This window comes from Cheilinus undulatus, linkage group 18 (assembly GCF_018320785.1).
Source record: "Cheilinus undulatus linkage group 18, ASM1832078v1, whole genome shotgun sequence".
Lineage (NCBI taxonomy): Eukaryota > Metazoa > Chordata > Actinopteri > Labriformes > Labridae > Cheilinus > Cheilinus undulatus.
In genome coordinates, this window is record NC_054882.1 from 13,078,268 (window position 1) to 13,095,797 (window position 17,530).

Below are 17,530 nucleotides of genomic sequence, written 5' to 3' on the forward strand. Positions count from 1 at the left end.
CATTATCACTGATCAGGCTGATCTAAAGATAACATGCAGTACTCATATAGGACAGTACATGGGTGTAACTTCATTTTACCAAGTTCTTCTTTAGTTGACTTCAACCCTAATCTTTAACATAGGATGTATGTGACCTCTGATGCTTCTGCAGCCAGCCTTAAGTTGACACATGGATCTGCAGCTTTTAGCATTTCCATTGGCTTTATTTTCAACCCTGGTGGTTGCTGCATGGGCTACCTAGCCTTAGGTATCCTGTCAATACAGGACAATGCTGTTAAACTGGTCACAATTGATATAATGACAGATCTGTTTACACAACAGTGCTATAAAAGACATACCCAGGAGCTTACACCCTGCCTGCTATTCTTAGTGTGTGCATTATAAGGGTGTGTGTGTGTGTATTTCTGCTGGAGCCACATCTGCGTCAGGCACAACCAATGTCACCTCTGAGTCCATGCTACAATGCTGACATCAGCAGTTCTCCACTTTAAAATGTAAAAGTTGACATTTTCATTTCCCTTACTGCTTCATCCTGTAAGATCACATTTTTGGGGAAATATGAGAACAAATTTAAGCAAACACACTAACAAAGCAAATTTTACACGCTCAACTGAATTTACATGCACAGTGCAAAGTGACTCCATGTGCACAAACTAGACAACACACTGACTGCATGCCGGCACATATTGAAGCTTGGAGTGAAATATTAAGCTCTATTCTCATTAGATCAAGCCTCTCGTCGCCCGTTCCTAAGCTCTCCCTCCAACCCTGCAGAGGAATGTGAAGTGTTTAGCTCTGTCAGGCTCTGAGGCATGTCCAAACCTTGTTAATACAGGCCTCTCTGCTCACTGGGGATCACAGCCAAGCAGATACCGGCTATAATGCATTACTCCTCCTGGCAGGATTTCACACTCGGCTGCAAGATGGAGATGGAGATGATGTGGTTTTCGAAGAACTGTTTGACACTTTTGAGCCCTAGAAATGTTTAAAAGCACAGGATTACTGCTGCCTCTTCTCATTATGATTCCATCCATTAAGTTTTATTACATTATTAAACCTTTTAGGAGCCTTTGAGGGCCCGCTGAGCATGCAGGCATTTTTTGCACAGTCATCCAGTTATGCCCCTAACCCCTAAAGCTACCTTTGTGGTGAATCCTGGTTTCTTACTGCACAACTAAAATGATGAGGTCTGAGACGCTTGCAAAGAGAGGGGGGATAGAAATGAGAAGAGGATGTCAGTGAAGCAGAAAGGGAAGGATAAGCTGGATTCATGTGAATACTGTGAATGTCTGCTGTTAGGATCATCACAGTATTAGCAAAAGATTCTTGGCATTCACTTGAACTTGGCAAACAGGAGCAGCAGATGGTTCAGGAGTAGTGCCATATTCAGATAGTGGCAGGTTATTTATTTAACACAAGAAAAAATATTGTTTATGTGGTACATGTTGGGATTTTAGCAAAGTAGCACTCCATAAAATCTAAAACTAAAATAATGTTTACGACTCAACATGGAGAGAGGTGTGATTTAGATTTTAAACATATATATAACTGGCATTTAACAAGCTCTGAATATTACAATTATTTGTGTGGTATTAGGTTACACACCTTAAACATTTTAGTGTTTGATTCCACTTCAGCCTCTGGATGTGCTTCAGTCTGAGCTCCAGGTGAATACACCAGGCCTGTTTCCTCTGACTTTTCTTCCTATGAGTCAGCAAAATCCAATAGGGTAAGGAGGGAAAGCCACATGGAGGGATCGGGCGCATCTAATCAAGAGGTACAAAAACAAAAGTTCCTAAAGGGATGAGAGCCGAGAAACAGGGGACGGCTAAAGTAGGGACACAGGAAGTGACAGAAAACTTAGAACATAGAGACCAATTTATTTTTATTTCCCATCTTTTCCTCTGTCTTTTAGCTCTCATGTCCTCTGAGGGAGGCTCAGTAAATTAGGCAGATTGAAAGCCCTCAAAAGAGCAATGAGCTACTTAAACTCTGCCTGCTATAAAGAGCTCTGTTAATGACAGAAAATAAGTCTGCAAACACTAACGATTTCACTTTAACAACTTATTCAACATTTGGGGGAGAAAATGCTTTTTTTTAAAGATGCTGTTTCTTTATTAACAGAGAAGGACAGTGGATAGAGCTAGAAACAGGGATGAGAAAGTAGGGAAGAGACATGCAAGGAAGGAGCCACAGGCCAGACTAGAAATTGTGCCTGCAACACAATCCAAAAAAGTTGGGACAGGGCAAAAAGGACAGATGGTACAGTGCTTAACAAATTTATTAGACCACCTGTCATATTTGTCTCAAAGACCATCCAGCCTCATGAAGTGCTTTAATGCGGGAATGAGAGATTTCAAACTGAATTCACCCAAATTTGAGCCAGCTCACTGGGCTTCTCTGAGAAGTCAGAAATTAATCAAGCATAACATTCAACCACCAAAACTAGTTTTTCTGTTCAGGAATGCAAGTAAATAACTATAATTTGACACATTAATCAAGAAATATTAATGTGCTTTACTATTTTTTCAGTTTTTCTGTAAATCAGTAAGTTTGAAAATTCATGAATAACAATAATAATTATATTTTAGCATTAAAAATATCATTTGGGTTAAAGAGCTTCTACTTATTGGTGTATTAACCATTGCAGAAACATAAAAAATGATTTTGGTAATTACCAATGCTGTTAATTTAGGGCAGCTGTGGCAAAAACCTTACTTTGGTTAGGGCTAGGGTGGTCTAATAAATTTGTTAAGCACTGTATATTATACATATGTATTCAGTTCAATTCAGTACATTTTATTTTTCCCTGAAGGGCAATTAAAAGGCACAGAGAGCAGCAGCATGGACAGACACTCAACATTCAAAACAAAACATGTGCAAATAGCAAGAAATAAACAAAAGGAATAGGAGGTAGTGCCCAAAGACACTCAGCTCTAAAGTGCTATATGCAGTCAGTGCAAGAGGACAACCATATACACTATACTGCCAAAAGTATTCACTCATCCATCCAAATAATCAAGTGTTCCAATCACTTCCATGGCAACAGGTGTATAAAATCAAGCACCTAGGCATGCAGACTGTTTCTACAAATATTTGTGAAAGAATGGGTCGCTCTCAGGAGCTCAGTGAATTCCAGCGTGGTACTGTGATAGGATGCCACCTGTGCAACAAGTCCAGTTGTGAAATTTCCTCACTCCTAAATATTCCACAGTCAACTCTTAGTGGTATTATAACAAAGTGGAAGCGGATGCTGAGGTGCATAGTGCGCAGAGGTCGCCAACTTTTTGCAGAGTCAATCGCTACAGACCTCCAAACTTTATGTGGCCTTCAGATTAGCTCAAGAACAGTGTGTAGAGAGCTTCATGGAATGGGTTTCCATGGCCAAGCAGCTGCATCCAAGCCATACATCACCAAGTGCAATGAAAAGCGTCAGAAGCAGTGGTGTAAAGCACGCCACCACTGGACTCTAGAGCGGTGCAAACACGTTCTCTGGAGTGATCGCGCTTCTCCATCTGGCAATCTGATGGACGAGTCTGGGTTTGGCGGTTTGGGCTTGGCCCCTTAGTTCCAGTGAAAGGAGCTCTGAATGCTTCAGCATACCAAGAGATTTTGGACAATTCCATGCTCCCAACTTTGTGGGAACAGTTTGGAGATGGCCCCTTCCTGTTCCAACATGACTGTGCACCAGTGCACAAAGCAAGGTCCATAAAAACGTGGATGAGAGAGTTTGGTGTGGATGAACTTGACTGACCTGCACAGAGTCTTGACCTCAACCTGATAGAACACCTTTGGGATGAATTAGAGCAGAGACTGAGAGCCAGACCTTCTTGTCCAACATCAGTGTGTGACCTCACAAATGCGCTTCTGGAAGAATGGTACAAATTTCACAGAAACACTCCTAAACCTGTGGAAAGCCTTTCCAGAAGAGTTGAAGCTGTTACAGCTGCAAAGCGTGGACTGATACATATATATAGCTCATCCCTACTTATTTAAACAAGAGAAACATCAGTTTCAAGACACTTTTAAGAGAAAGACTGGTTGCAGCACTACTCATACCGAAGAGAAACATTCCAGCACACAGCTGATTATAAATATTTGATAGCAGCTGTGACTCAGGGAGGAGGCTGGGTCCTTCATTCAATAAGTGATTAGGTCTGTTTGGTTCTGATCATTAAGTCAGTAGGAAAAAGCAAAAACATCATTAAAAAGATTTAATTTATCACGTTTAAAGCATCCTCACACACAGACAGTGGTGCTGCAGGTAGATATAGACACCTGTTCTTAAGACGTTTACTTAAAACATGCACTCATTACAGCTCCAAGCATTACCGTGGCTACTTTAATATCCCTAGGGTATGGTATTACCATATTACCACACATTCTTTCTGTGTTGTTTATATTAGCATACAGACTTACTAACAGTAGCTGCCTTTTCAGTGAAAGGCACATTCTTATTTGTCATGGCCCCTCCCCTTTTATCTAATTTTTCTCATTTTGCTTCACTTTCTTACAAATCAATCTGCATCTTATCGCTGACTTCTCAAACCGTGGTCGACATTCTTAATTACTGTCACCAGCAGTAACTTAGCAACCACAACTGCTCATAAAGAGGCTGAGAGTTGCACCAGTTCCACACACAATACTACACACAGAGGTCTGAACTGGGTGTTCCAGTAGCAGCTGCATCACCTCTACAATAATCTTAAAATAGGACACTAAATGATAAGAGTACACAGACTTAGAGCACAAGCTCCGCGATCAATCACTGCTGAGAGTGAAACAGGGTTTGAAGAGGACCAGTTGTCCTCTGTCTAATCTCAACTCTATCCAGGATTCTAAGATGATTCAGACTGGTAATAGTGGAATTATGAGGGCAGAGTCTGTGTGTGTGTTTAGTGTCTGTGTGTGACGAGGGGGGAGGAGGGGGATGTCACATAAATCAAGTGCGAGGTCAGGTTTGTGAGAGCAAGCGAGTGGTTGCCATGCCTACACTATGCATGTGCACATAGAGGCTTATGCTTACACAAACACACAGCCTTGACTTAGCCGCTTCCTGACTCGCTAGCCCTGCAGCGCCGTACGGTAGCCCAGAGGTCAAAAAGCTCATCATGTAAGCTGCAATCTCTGCCTACACACTCTCACCACTGGTAAATATTTAATCAGTCCTTGAGTCAGTCCCCACCAAGGCTGCACTGAGCCCGTCTTCTCATAGCACACATGTATATGTACAGTGATCTGAGGATAAAGACAGATTAGCCTGAGGTTCATGGGATCAAATGAGAGCTATAGAAGCATTTAATTGCATCTGGTCCTCACATTTTAAACCAAGTGACCCAAAACATGTGACTAAAATGCTGAGTTATTCAGCCACTTTCTTATTTTTGGCTTTGTGGATGCCTTTTTAACCCTGCAACATTGTTTCTGTCCACAGACGACTGACCAGAGGGAGAAATATGCAGCACAGACCATCCTTTCCTTCCCTCTTGCGCTCCTCCTACAACATTTATTTCCCCCTCTGTTCCCTCTCCTCTCATGCTCTATACAATCCTAAAGTCTCCCACTCTCCATTGTGCCCGCTTGTCGCCAGTCAGTGAAGCACAAATAGTGACTTGCTCAGCACCAAGCTGCAATTAAAAGCTGTTAATGACATTAGAAATGCTGAAAATGTCAGAGACAGCAATGAAGAAGGCGTCTCCTCGACCCCCCCCCCCCCCAGGCTAGAGAGGTGGGAGGTCTTCTGAAGTGGGAATCACGGCAGCAGAAATAAACACAATCATTAAGGAGGCATAACAGCTAAGCAGTGACAACACAGTGTTTCTAACAGAAATATTTAGTGCATGCCTTGATTATTTTTTGCAAGATTTTAATTTTTAAAAAACCCAATCTCGTCTTTTGTTCCTGTTCTGACACCAACTACTAGGTATATGTGACTCACAGCCCCATTAATTGGTCCAGCAGTTGTCATGGCATTGTAGACGTCCATGCCGCCTGCTCTCCTCGGACATCACCTTCATAAAAAAATTTTTACTGCTCCTTATTCTCTGACCTGAAGATGCTTCACACCCAAGAGCACAGTTAATAAAAAGTTCACCTCATGATCCAGACTGCAGTCATGACTATAACGTCTTTGTTTGTGAAAAGTTTGGTCGTTTTCTCAGGGGATGATAACAAAGACTCTCTTTAACTCTCTCCCCCACTTTCATGAAGTTCATTCACATGATTAGTTTGATGCCTGCAGTGACATTTGGAGTGCTGAGATGTCTAATGTGAAAAATACAGCCTCATATCTCCTCTGAAACAAGACTGCAGCGCTCAGTGCTCTGACTGAGTACAGCCATTTATGTGACTGATCTTCATCCTGATATGAAGCATTAAACCGATGTAGTTCCTCCTTCTCTGAAGTATTTTAGACCAAACAAAATCAGTTCGTCAAGTCCCTTTATTGTCCTGCAAATTATACTTTTCTGACAAAGCCCCACTATTGTGCTTCTCAATATGCAAACCCTAAGTGGACCAGGCTGTCTCTCCTCCTTCTTCTCTCTCTCTCTGCATCTCCCTCGCCTCCTTTTCTACATCTCCTTCGACTTCACTTATATCTCCCCACATCTCCATCTATGCATGTTCCTCACCTCTTTCTGCATCTCTTTGACTCTGTTTTTTGCATCTCCCTCTTTCTGCCTTTGTGCATCTCCTTCATTCTGCATCTCCCTCTTCTCTCTCTCTCTGCATCCCCCTTTCTCCTTTTCTGGTCCTCCCTTTCCTCCTCTGTATTTTTCTTGTCTTTATTTTTCTGCATCTTCTCTACATCTGCATGTCTTGTCTTTTCTCTTTTCCTGCATTCTCCCCTCTCTCTTTTTGCATCCTCCCCTTTTTTTTCTGCACCATCCTGTTGCATCTTCTCCCATTATCCTCTTCCCTCTTTCTGCATCTCCTCCCTTCTACAGTGTTAACCTTCCCTCTTTGTAAAGTGTCTTGAGGCTATACTTTTTTTGAAAGTCATGATTCAACAGCAGATTTAGTCAGGATTTATTTGATTTCTACCAATATTAATGCTTAAAATGCTGATACTTTTTTTTATTAGAGAGGCAGCCTCAAGGATGAAGTTGCTTGAATGGCATCAGGACAAAGAAATCAGCCTCAGTTTGTCAGTGAGGATAGTCCAGGTTAAGCTGCCATGTGATCAGTGCTATAATCTTGTGTGTTATCCTGTTATGTAGTTTACTGGTGACTTTTTAACTGTATTAGTCCACACTTTACATCCTGGTCTAATCAGCTCTGAAGGACAAAACAATGACACAGAGATCGGCCAAGGCCGGCGGAGTAAAAGCTTCTGCATACGGAGTCAGATTTTTTTGTATGAATTTGCTGCACATTCAAAAAAATGAAATACGATCTGAACTGTTAACTTTGTCATTTGGGTGATTAACTATTGAGAGCAGCGGCAGCAGCTTCCTTTTTGTCTCTCTTTTGCACTGTAAACACTCTGCTTTTCCTGTGTATTATTTGGATGGAAAAGGATAAAGGTCAAAATATGCAAAAAGAGGAAACCGCATTGCTTGTGCATTTTGCTTGTGCAGTTTGTGCACTTTTCCAAAAGAGTTAAAATGAAGGCCTCTGTCAGGATGGATAGACTATTTTCTTTTCTGTTTTTCAAGGAGTTAAAGAACTAAAAAAAACATCTTTGCTGATTTTTTTCATTCATCCTAAGCTGCAAATTTGTGCAATAAATAGAAAAATAAACACATCAGACTTGATGTGCAGGGTTTGATTGTGTGATGATTTTATTATCCGATTATAGAGCTGAAAAAAGCATTCCAAAATATCACTCAGTGTACAAAGGCCTTTAGGCTGCAAACAATGATTATCTCCTCTGTTTGCCAATTAACCTAATAGAAACACAAAGCCTTCTCTGAATAGTAATGTCTCCTAACTCTCACAGCTGATGATTGTGGTTTTTCATTGTGAGATGTAAGACAAAGAAAAGAAACAGACAGGGCAAATGAAACATAGTATAGGGTTAAAACTGGGATTATTTAAGTCCTCAGCTCTTTCAGACTGATTTCACCAGTTCAAAGAAGACAGCTGAGCTCTCCCCACATGTCTCTTTTCCCAAAAATCACCCGACCAGGGAACTGAAGCTGTCATATCCACTGTTTCACTGTTTTGAGCAGATCTGTCTCTCAGGTTGCTTGAAATTTGTCATTTTCCACACTTGAGTGTAAGCCGATCATTGTAAGCCTGGCTTTTTGCCAGGGAGTAAATTGCTGGATAACATCACCCCCTCTGTGACGAGAGCTCTCCTGTGACCACGCTCCACCCTCTGAACATCAGATCGATACACCTCAGCTTGGCCATTTGGGTTTCTCAGCATCTGTCCTCTCAGACCGGGTCCTATTTTTGTAACTGCACAGCCGTGATGAGAGCAGAACACATTAAATGAGCTGTGATTGTTACTGTATCCCCACGCCTACTACCAAATATTCTGACAATCTCTTGAGTCATTTATCAACTAAATGAACCTGTTCTCTCAGGTTCATCCATCTGAAATATGGTTCATGATTTGTTTGATATAATTATAGAATCAGTGGTGCATGATGCTCTAGCTTGATTTCCCTGCTAATCCTGACAACTTTTTCTAATCAAACAAAGACAAGATATTTGTGCCGTACTGAAAGGAGAAGAGCTCAGTGACGAAATCTCTTCGCCCAGTTATGCCCCTAATAATGACCCCCACTGTGCAGACCAATGGGCAGAAAAAAGGCAGGGAAAAGTCCAGTAGGAAGGTCTGGTATCATTTAGACATCTCTGACCAGCTCTAGCCTCCCACCTAGCCAACATTCAGACATTTCTTATCTTATCTTATCTACTCTACCACAGCCTAGATCGTAGATTAGGTCCAGAAATTACAGCTCAACTGCACCCAAGTCCATGCATGATCTCTCTGAGAATGGCCCAGAGAATGTGCCTGGGTTAAACTGTAATTTTTCAATAAGCAGGCTTTTAAAGGGTTAAACTACTATTCTGAGTTGTTTCAGTGACAGAAGACTGTTCAGATGAGGGCTTCACAGAAGCGTGTACTACAACCGTGGCCTACTTATTGAGTCTGATAAAAAGAGCAGTGAGGATGACGAGCAGACGCGCAGACATCACTGTGCACTAAATGGGCAGAGCTTTTTTGAGAGCAGTCTGATAACAGACAGCTAGAGTGTTAACTGCTCTTTACTCACTTTATTGGTTAACTGAGCAGCATTATAAGAGATGATGGATTGAAGTTTATGTTTCTTTTTCCTCCTTCCTTACTCCATTGTACTATTTTACAGTGTGCTTGCAGAGTGAAGCAGGTTGGACGTGCCACTTTTAACAGCTTTTCTCCCCAATTATGTCAGACATGCATGTAAAGGAAACAGTAATATAATAAAAAGTAAATAAACTGCTTGGATTCGAAGTTTTAAAAGACTTCTCAGTTTAACCCTTAGAGGTCAATGGCTATTTTGCCATTTTGTTAACACTTTCCTTTTGACTATATAAACCACTACGAAAATATATTCCATGCTCATGTTTGGTATCATTTTGTTCTGCACTACCTCAACTTTATGAAAGGATTTTTTTCTTTTAGTTTAACTTATTGCATTAGACCAGGGGTGTCAAACTCAAGGTCCAGGGGCCAAATCCGGCCTGTGGAACAGTTAAATCCGGCCCGCAAGATCATCTCATATTTCTAACTGGCCCATCAGTATGAGCTCTGCAGATTTCCTCAAGTATAAAAATGTAAACTTATCCTTGATGATTAAAGATATCCTTGTTAAGTCATAAAATCTGAAAAAGTAAGGAGTAAAAATAATTTGATAAAAAGTCAGGAATGTGGGAGAAAAAAAGATTTGTGTTTTAATTTCATATTTTCAATTTTGCATCTCACAATGAGGACTCAAACTTGGGATTTTGTCTTTTTATTTCATACTTTGAGCATTTCAACTCATAATTTTGATATCTTATGTAATATTTTGAGTTTTTATTTTGTATTTTATTTCATATTTGCAACTCCTTAATTTGACTTCATAATCCTATAGTTTGACATTTTAAACTCACAATTTAAAAATATGAATCAAATTTTGACTTTTAATTTCGTGATTCCAAAATTGATTTCTTATTTTGACCTTTAAAACTCATAATTTTGACTTCCTTTCTAATATATTTGCCCTTAAAAACATAATTTTTCAATTTCAATTTCATGTCTTGACCTTTTTGAACTAATAAATTTACTTTTCTCAGATTATGAGCCTTTAAACTTATCTTTTTACATTTTTTAACTTCAAAATCATTATCATCGGTGCAACTTTTTGTTTTTTTGTGTCTGTTTTTGTTTCTTTTTTTCATGTTTTATTACTGGTGAAATGAGGCTGACAGTTTATGGTAAAAAAAATGCCCCAGTTAGGCCCTCAGGTTAGACCTGAATCCAGAATCCGGCCCCTGTTGTGACTGAGTTTGACACCCTTGTATTGGACTGTACAGTATAGTCCACTGTCCCCTATGGGTAAAATTAATTTTTAAATCAAATTCAAATGATCATATTTCTGTTTTTACTTGGTCTATTTACATCAAACAAAAACTGAAAGAAAGCTTAAAAAGTATACTTTCCATACTAAGTGATTGCTATGCAAAATGTAGCTTTGTTTTCATGCCATCATGTGACAAAAATAGAGGATGGCGAAATCAGACTGGTGTGATCGCGGACCCCTAAGGGTTAAGAAACATGACCAGTGGATCTGCAGGGCATCTGGTAAATGGTCCAGTGGGTCTGCACAGAAGGATTTCCGTGGAGGAAAGGAAGGATTTACAATGATCGGCTTGCAATGTCTGACAGGACGTCTTTGACTCCCATCGAGCCCGACCTAGCCTTGACCCTAAGGGAGGGGCAAGGATCCTGTCCTGACCTGGTTATGGGCTGCACGCCATGTCAGGCTGGACTAGGGTTTGGACAAAGAGTCTTAACTCTACTTTAGCCCAAACTGCAACACCATCTTTGAATTAGGGATCTGACAATGAGGACAGAATCTACTCTGGCCCCTTGTAATGCTGCCACTTATAAGACGACTGTTCCTGGTGCTGACACCACATGAAAAAGAACAGCAAAGACCAAGACAACGTGGAAAGAGGACAGGGGAAGCAGAGCCGTGGTGAAGAGCCCTAATCCTTTCACTGCCTCTCCCTACTCCACTTTTCATGAAAGGGGAGAAAGAGAAGAAGAGAGATAAATGGCTTTTTTCCACCCCTTATTCTCACCTACAGCCAATTTAGAGTCACCAATTAACCTAACGAGCATGTTTGTGGTCTGTAGGAGATTCACTGATTTTATTTCCGCTGTTTTCTTGGAGTATATTGTCCAACAGAAAGGGTCAAGAAAGTGGTCTCTAGGTTTAAAAAGGCAAACAGTAGCCTGTCAGTGTTCCTTAGTCACTGCAGTCACCTTCACTTTCAGGTTAACGGCTCAGTGAAGGTACAAGAGGGACTAAAGTGGCACCAGTGGCCGGGTAAATGCCCATGAGTATTCAACAGATTTTCATACTTTAAAAAGTCGGACAACGAGAGAGAGAGAGAGAGAGAGAGAGAGAGAGAGAGAGAGAGATGATGTCAGCAGACAGTGGATGGCTCATTAGAGCGGTGGATGTTTTCTCCAGGGGCAGAGGCCTGACCTGACCTCTCACAGCACACAGACACACCCTGACACCTAAATACAACAGACGATCACTTTATCTGCTTTGAAGCCTTCTCCTGGTTTTAACCGGTTCAGGCATTTTCTGCCTCCTTACGTCTCAATTCCCCATCTCTCCATTCTTCTCCCATTAGGCCTGCTGGAGCCAGGTAACTCCCATGGCTGGAGTAGATAACAGCAGCCATTATCAGATTCCCAGCATTTAAACAGCTCGGCATCGATCGCTGCTCCTATACTGGTCTCAACTGTCCTGCCTGTGTGGTGCCAGAACAGTCTGAGGGTGAGATCTAAACCAATCCATGACAAACATGATCCGATCAAACCTATATGTGCCACAAATTTCTTATAAATCCAATAAAAGACTTCTGACTCAGTCTGGCCACATGCACGTCTAAATCCATCACCATAATCCGCTGTGTGATGCACGTTGTCGGAGAAACCTGATCCACCTCTGATGCAGACTGAAAATCCAGCTGCCTGTTTGGAGAACATCCTAATTAACAGGATTACATAACTGATCAGATTACTGAAATACTCCCCAATCAATTAGAACAACATGTAATGTACATAATTAGCCAGGCCTGAGTGATAATTAAATATCATCAACCTTCAGCAGACAGACTGTAGGGATATGATTAGGGATTTATCCATTAAATAAACTGGACTGATATCAGAACAACTCTGATGTTATTATGTGGATCAGATCAGGTATCTGCCATGATGTCACCCATCTCTTTGTCGATTTTAGTAGGAGCCATGACAGTCTGCTAACTCTATTTTAATGCATTTGGGAGAGAGGTCTGGTTGAAGAGTGTTCATCTCTGATGGCCCCTCTAACAGACCGTTCATCTGAGATGCCGACCATCTCAGAACTGATACATGCTAAAAGTCTGAAATAAAATCGGATTAAACTTCTGTTTGGGGGAGCGCAGATGGTCAAGTGGTTTAAGGTGCTACCCATGTACGTGAGCGCCCCAGGTTCGAATCCGGCCTGTGGCCCTTTGCCACATGTCTCTCCCCACTCTCTTCCCTGTTTCCAAGTCTATCTACTGTCCTTCCTCTATCAAATAAAGGCATGAAAAGGCCCAAAAATAAATCTTGGAAAAAAAAAAAAAGAAACCCTTCCGTTAAGAGTAAGAGAAAGGGATAGGATCCCAAAGTTACGGGGGAAAAAAGCTTGCTCTATACGAAAACATTCTAATGTAGCATTTGTGAAGTACATTAGGTCTGTGAGGTATGTAGCTAATGTAGCAATGTAGCTAACTTTGCTACATAGATAATATAGCTCTGTAGCTACTATAGCTAAATCTGAGCTCACAAAGCAACTGCATAATGTTCATATCACTGTAGTTGAGTTAGCTCTAGCTACATTTGCTAATGCTCACATTGCTTAAGATAACTTAATATAGCTATGTAGCTAATGTAGCTAAAGGTAAGCTCACAACATGACCACGCATCTACATTATTTCGTACCTAGGTTAGCTTTAGCTATGTTTGCAAAAGCTCTTGTTCATAAAGCTCACTTTGCTAAAGCTGACTTAGCTATGGAAAATGGAGCTATATAACTTACGTAGCTAATGTAGCTAACAGAGCTAATGCAGCTTAAGTAATTCACACAAAGCTTCTATGTATGTCCATTACCTCGCTAGCTAAGCAAGCTTTAGCTACATATGCTTAAGCTCACATTGCTAAAGCTAACTTAACTATAGATAACATAGCTATGTAGCTACATAGCTCATGCAGCTAGCATGGCCAAAGCTAATCCACCAAAGCGGTTATCAACATTATCTACATAGCTAGGTCAGCTTGTACTATGTTTGCTAAAGCTGACACAAATTAGGTATCAGGCTTTAGCTAAAGTAAACTTGGATGCATGGACCCACCTCTCAACATTAAAATAGTAAATTAAAAGAGCTAATTAAAGACCAGCAGTGACGACTGTTCCTTGCATTAGAACCCTTTGAGGAGGAATTAATTATTATGCTATTGTTTCACAGTCTTTCTCTGGTGACACTACAGGCAACACATACGTGAGCAAGCAAAGACAGAAAGACCACGCATCAGTCAGACACGCTGCAGCAGGCACACATTAATACACAAGTGTGTCGTGTTCAACACTGTCAAAGCTCATATAAGAAAAAAGATTCAAAGGTTCGATCATAAATGATTCACATGGTTTTATTTGACATGTGTTTTTTTTTATATTTGAAATTATTAATACCAATATCAGCATGAGCTTGCATTTTTGTTCCCTGCCATGAAAAGCTAAAATGTTTGACCTGTTCTGCTCCTGTGTACCTCCTCCTGTGACTGTAACCCCTCTTCATCATCCACCTCCGAGCCCTGAGCTCAGCCTCGTCACAGCACATTGTTCTAAACTGAAAGGAGAGACGATGTTCTCTTCTGACTGTGTACCCCTTGAGACTGAGGACAGTGCAAAAAAATAAAAAATAAAAGCGTCTAAGCAGAGAGGGAACATTTCCTCATCCTCGGCTACACGGCTGGAGAGTAATAGTCTGCAGGAGGAAACAGGATCACGTTTCAGAGCCGGACAATAAAGCGAAGGAGAGAGCCGGGCCAGGAGGCAGGAAAGGGCTGACTCAATGCTTCTCACTGCGTGTGCGTCGTTTCTGTCATCCAGGCTTGTGTGGATTCGCCTCTGCATAACGTGTCGACATGGACAGGACGCATGAGGACATGCTGCTTGTGTAATAAGACTGCCCATTATTATTGACCCAGACACATCAGTACACAAAGGAGCCTGACCGTGGCTCACTCAGACACCATTCAACACATTCAATTCTTGCAAGCAGATGCACTTTGACTGCTGCTGATGCATTTGCTAAAAGAATGACGCACTAACACACCTTTGCACAGACATGTAACGGTGATGCAGCTTTCTTTCCCTCCTTTAGAGACAGCACCGCCTTAAAACCAAGTTTCACACAAGAATCCATCTTTTGATAGAATTTGGCCTTCGTAGAAAAACAACAACAAACGCCAAAGAAGAAGTTGTGTCCAAGTCTTAATTCTAATTTATTGGATGGAGCTGCTCCAGTTTTGGCTCACAAGCTTGAGTGTGTAGTTTTTGTGTGTGTCTTTGCATTTGTGTCCCAGTAATGCGATGTACCTTGACAGCAGGCGTGACTCCGTCCTCAGCTGTGCTCTGCCCATTCTGCCAAAAAAAAAAAAGCAAACATGAGAATCAGTCAGAATGTGTGACAGTATATACATCATATATGTGTGTAGAAAGAGAGGAGAGGCACACAAAAGTGAGAGAATATTTGTTAGACTGTGTAGGTGGCAGCGGTCCCTTCTATCCAGCACTTTGCTCCTTGGCTGGCAAACGTTAGACTGCCACACAAATACACATCGTTCATCTGTTCCCCTGCTGAAAGAGGTAATTAATGTCATTTAGAGAGCAGAGGCTCACCTGAGGATATTCAGTAACATGACATGCGGTTCATGTGATATGTGGGTGAAAGTTCAAACATGCAGCAGAGAATTGGACAGGTGAAAGTGCATTACAAATACCAGAAGCTAAGGCCACATTTACACTAAGACACTTCTATACATGATGACCTTGTGTTGCATTTTGGCTAGGGATGCACAGATTGTGAAATTTAAGGCTGATACTGGTGTTTATTTCATTACTTTTTTGGTGTAACACTCCTAGTAAGTAAACATTTTCTCTCACATTTGACCATTGAAACAGATCAGAGTTCAAATAAAATCAAGTTAAAAATAAAAGCTCAAGGCACCAAAGATTTGTACATTGCAAAAAATGTAGAACACCCCTTCACACTCTAAGTCAGCTTATCTGTTCAATTCTGACTTTACTCTTTTTTTCTGGCAATACCTCTGAGTTAGAAATATGAGAGCAGATGTGTGATTAAGTTTTTGTACTTTTCTACATGAGTCACTAAAATGACAGGGATTGCATCGTTGATCAAACATGGCACTGAAAGGTCCAGACCAGTGGTTTAAACTGGTGGGTCAGGACCCAACAGTGGGCCAAAAAGCTGGTTTCAGTGGGTCGTGAATCGAAGCATGGAAGTACAGAAATTCTAGGCTGACATGTTTCCATTTATCTTTATTTCATTCTATTTTTCTGGAGGAAATTCTGGCTGTTTTCTTGAGATTTTGACTTATTTATCCCATTATTTTTGGATAGAAATATTAGGGCTGTAGTCAACCAAAGAAAAACCTGGTCGACCAAAATCGCACCCAGGCACCAACCTGGATTGGTCATTCAGGTAAAAAAAAAAAAACAATCCTGTTTCCTCACTGCACCTGCTTGGTTCTCTAAATGATCCTTAAATGAACGTAACAAGCCTTTTGAAGCATTAATATATCTTTTAGGCTCATTATGTCTTACTAAAAATACAATTAATTGAGAGATGATCAGTGCGCACCTGCCTTTGATCTCCGTGATCCCGGCGTGGTATCTCTTTAAACTCATACAGCCTACAAAATAACCTCAGATCATCGTTTTTCATTTGTTTATAACGGTAACTAATAACAGGATCACTTGATCTAGCCCACGCCATGTCGTTTATGAGCACAAAGCAGACAGCATGCAGCGTTTATTTACAGAGGTGAGAGGGAAAAAGTTCGCTCGTCGAGACTCAATGACCAGCAGACATCGCCTTTTATCTCCTCTGCTTTCTGCCTGCCATGATACTACGCAACCTATTTACCAACAGGTGAATTAAACTCACCATGGGAGACAGGAGTTGATGCAGTGAGGGAGGGCAGAGCAGAGACACACAACAGCGCCACTTCAATACAAACAGCCTGCAACTTTGTGATGAGTTGATGTGTTGTTTCTGAGCGTTAGTGCTGTAAAATATCAGAAAATATCCCACCCTGCTAGCTTTGTGTGCTTCTCTACCTGTAATTCCTAGAGCAGCATCGCTCCTCGTCCCCTGCAGCACATCTCTCCATCAGCCAGCTGCACACTACGCGTCTGCCCCCTGACCAGTGTCTTGGGGGAGGGGTGCGGGTGACTCACCGACCAGAGTGATCTTGGTCGGACTAAAGCTTTTCAACCAAACAGTCAACCAATCGAATTGAAGCTGTCAGCCCTAAGAAACATCATAAAAGAAACCTGATTTTCCTATGAGGGTGTATTAATTTTTAAAAAGCTTTAAAAAAAATCTGTCTAGTCATATTAAAATAGAATGAAATGACACGATTGTATGCGGGGCAATAAATCAAAATTTAGATTAAATTGCAACTTTTTTTAAGGTGATGTTACTCTGCACATCATGCAAATGTTCAAATGCCATTTTGTTCTATAAGAGTTTGTAAAAAATCTGACTTTCCTTGTTTTTGTATAGTTTGTTAAAAATAAAATCATCATACAAATAATCACAATAAGACATGTTTTTTAAAAGTTGTTCAGCCTTTGTTTAATCTACCAAATATTGTGTTTGTTGTAATATAGAATCATCATTACTTGTTTTTTGAGAAATACAAAAGATGAGGAACCTGAAATATAATCTCACGCTAAATCGCAATTGCAATATTACTGGAGAAAAAATCGTCATTAGATTTTTCCTCAAATCATTCAGCCCTAATTGCATGCATGTCCTCCCAAAGTTTTGCCCAGTATCTTTGCCCAGGTAAATGTTTTGCTCTGTCAAGGGTCCAAACTACAGCATCTTGTATTAATTCATACAAAATCTGGGGCACCAAAGATGTGTGCATATGGGCCTTTTTCTGTTTTCTGGGTTTATCAGAAATCACCGTTTCTGTCTGGGTCCTGGGGATTTAAGAGGCTAAACTTCTCTTGAATAAATCTAAGGGGGGCTC

General features: G+C 40.9%; 1 protein-coding gene across 2 annotated transcripts in view; it reads right to left on the minus strand.

Annotated features, from left to right (window-relative positions):
• The window catches only part of rps6ka1 (ribosomal protein S6 kinase a, polypeptide 1), an 86,762-nt gene that overhangs the window by 54,157 nt on the left and 15,075 nt on the right, over positions 1 to 17,530 (minus strand). For both annotated transcript variants that reach the window (XM_041812488.1, XM_041812489.1), the window contains exon 2: positions 14,844 to 14,888. In XM_041812488.1, coding sequence (XP_041668422.1) covers positions 14,844 to 14,888 — 45 coding nt within the window. The remainder of the gene's footprint in view (positions 1 to 14,843; positions 14,889 to 17,530) is intronic.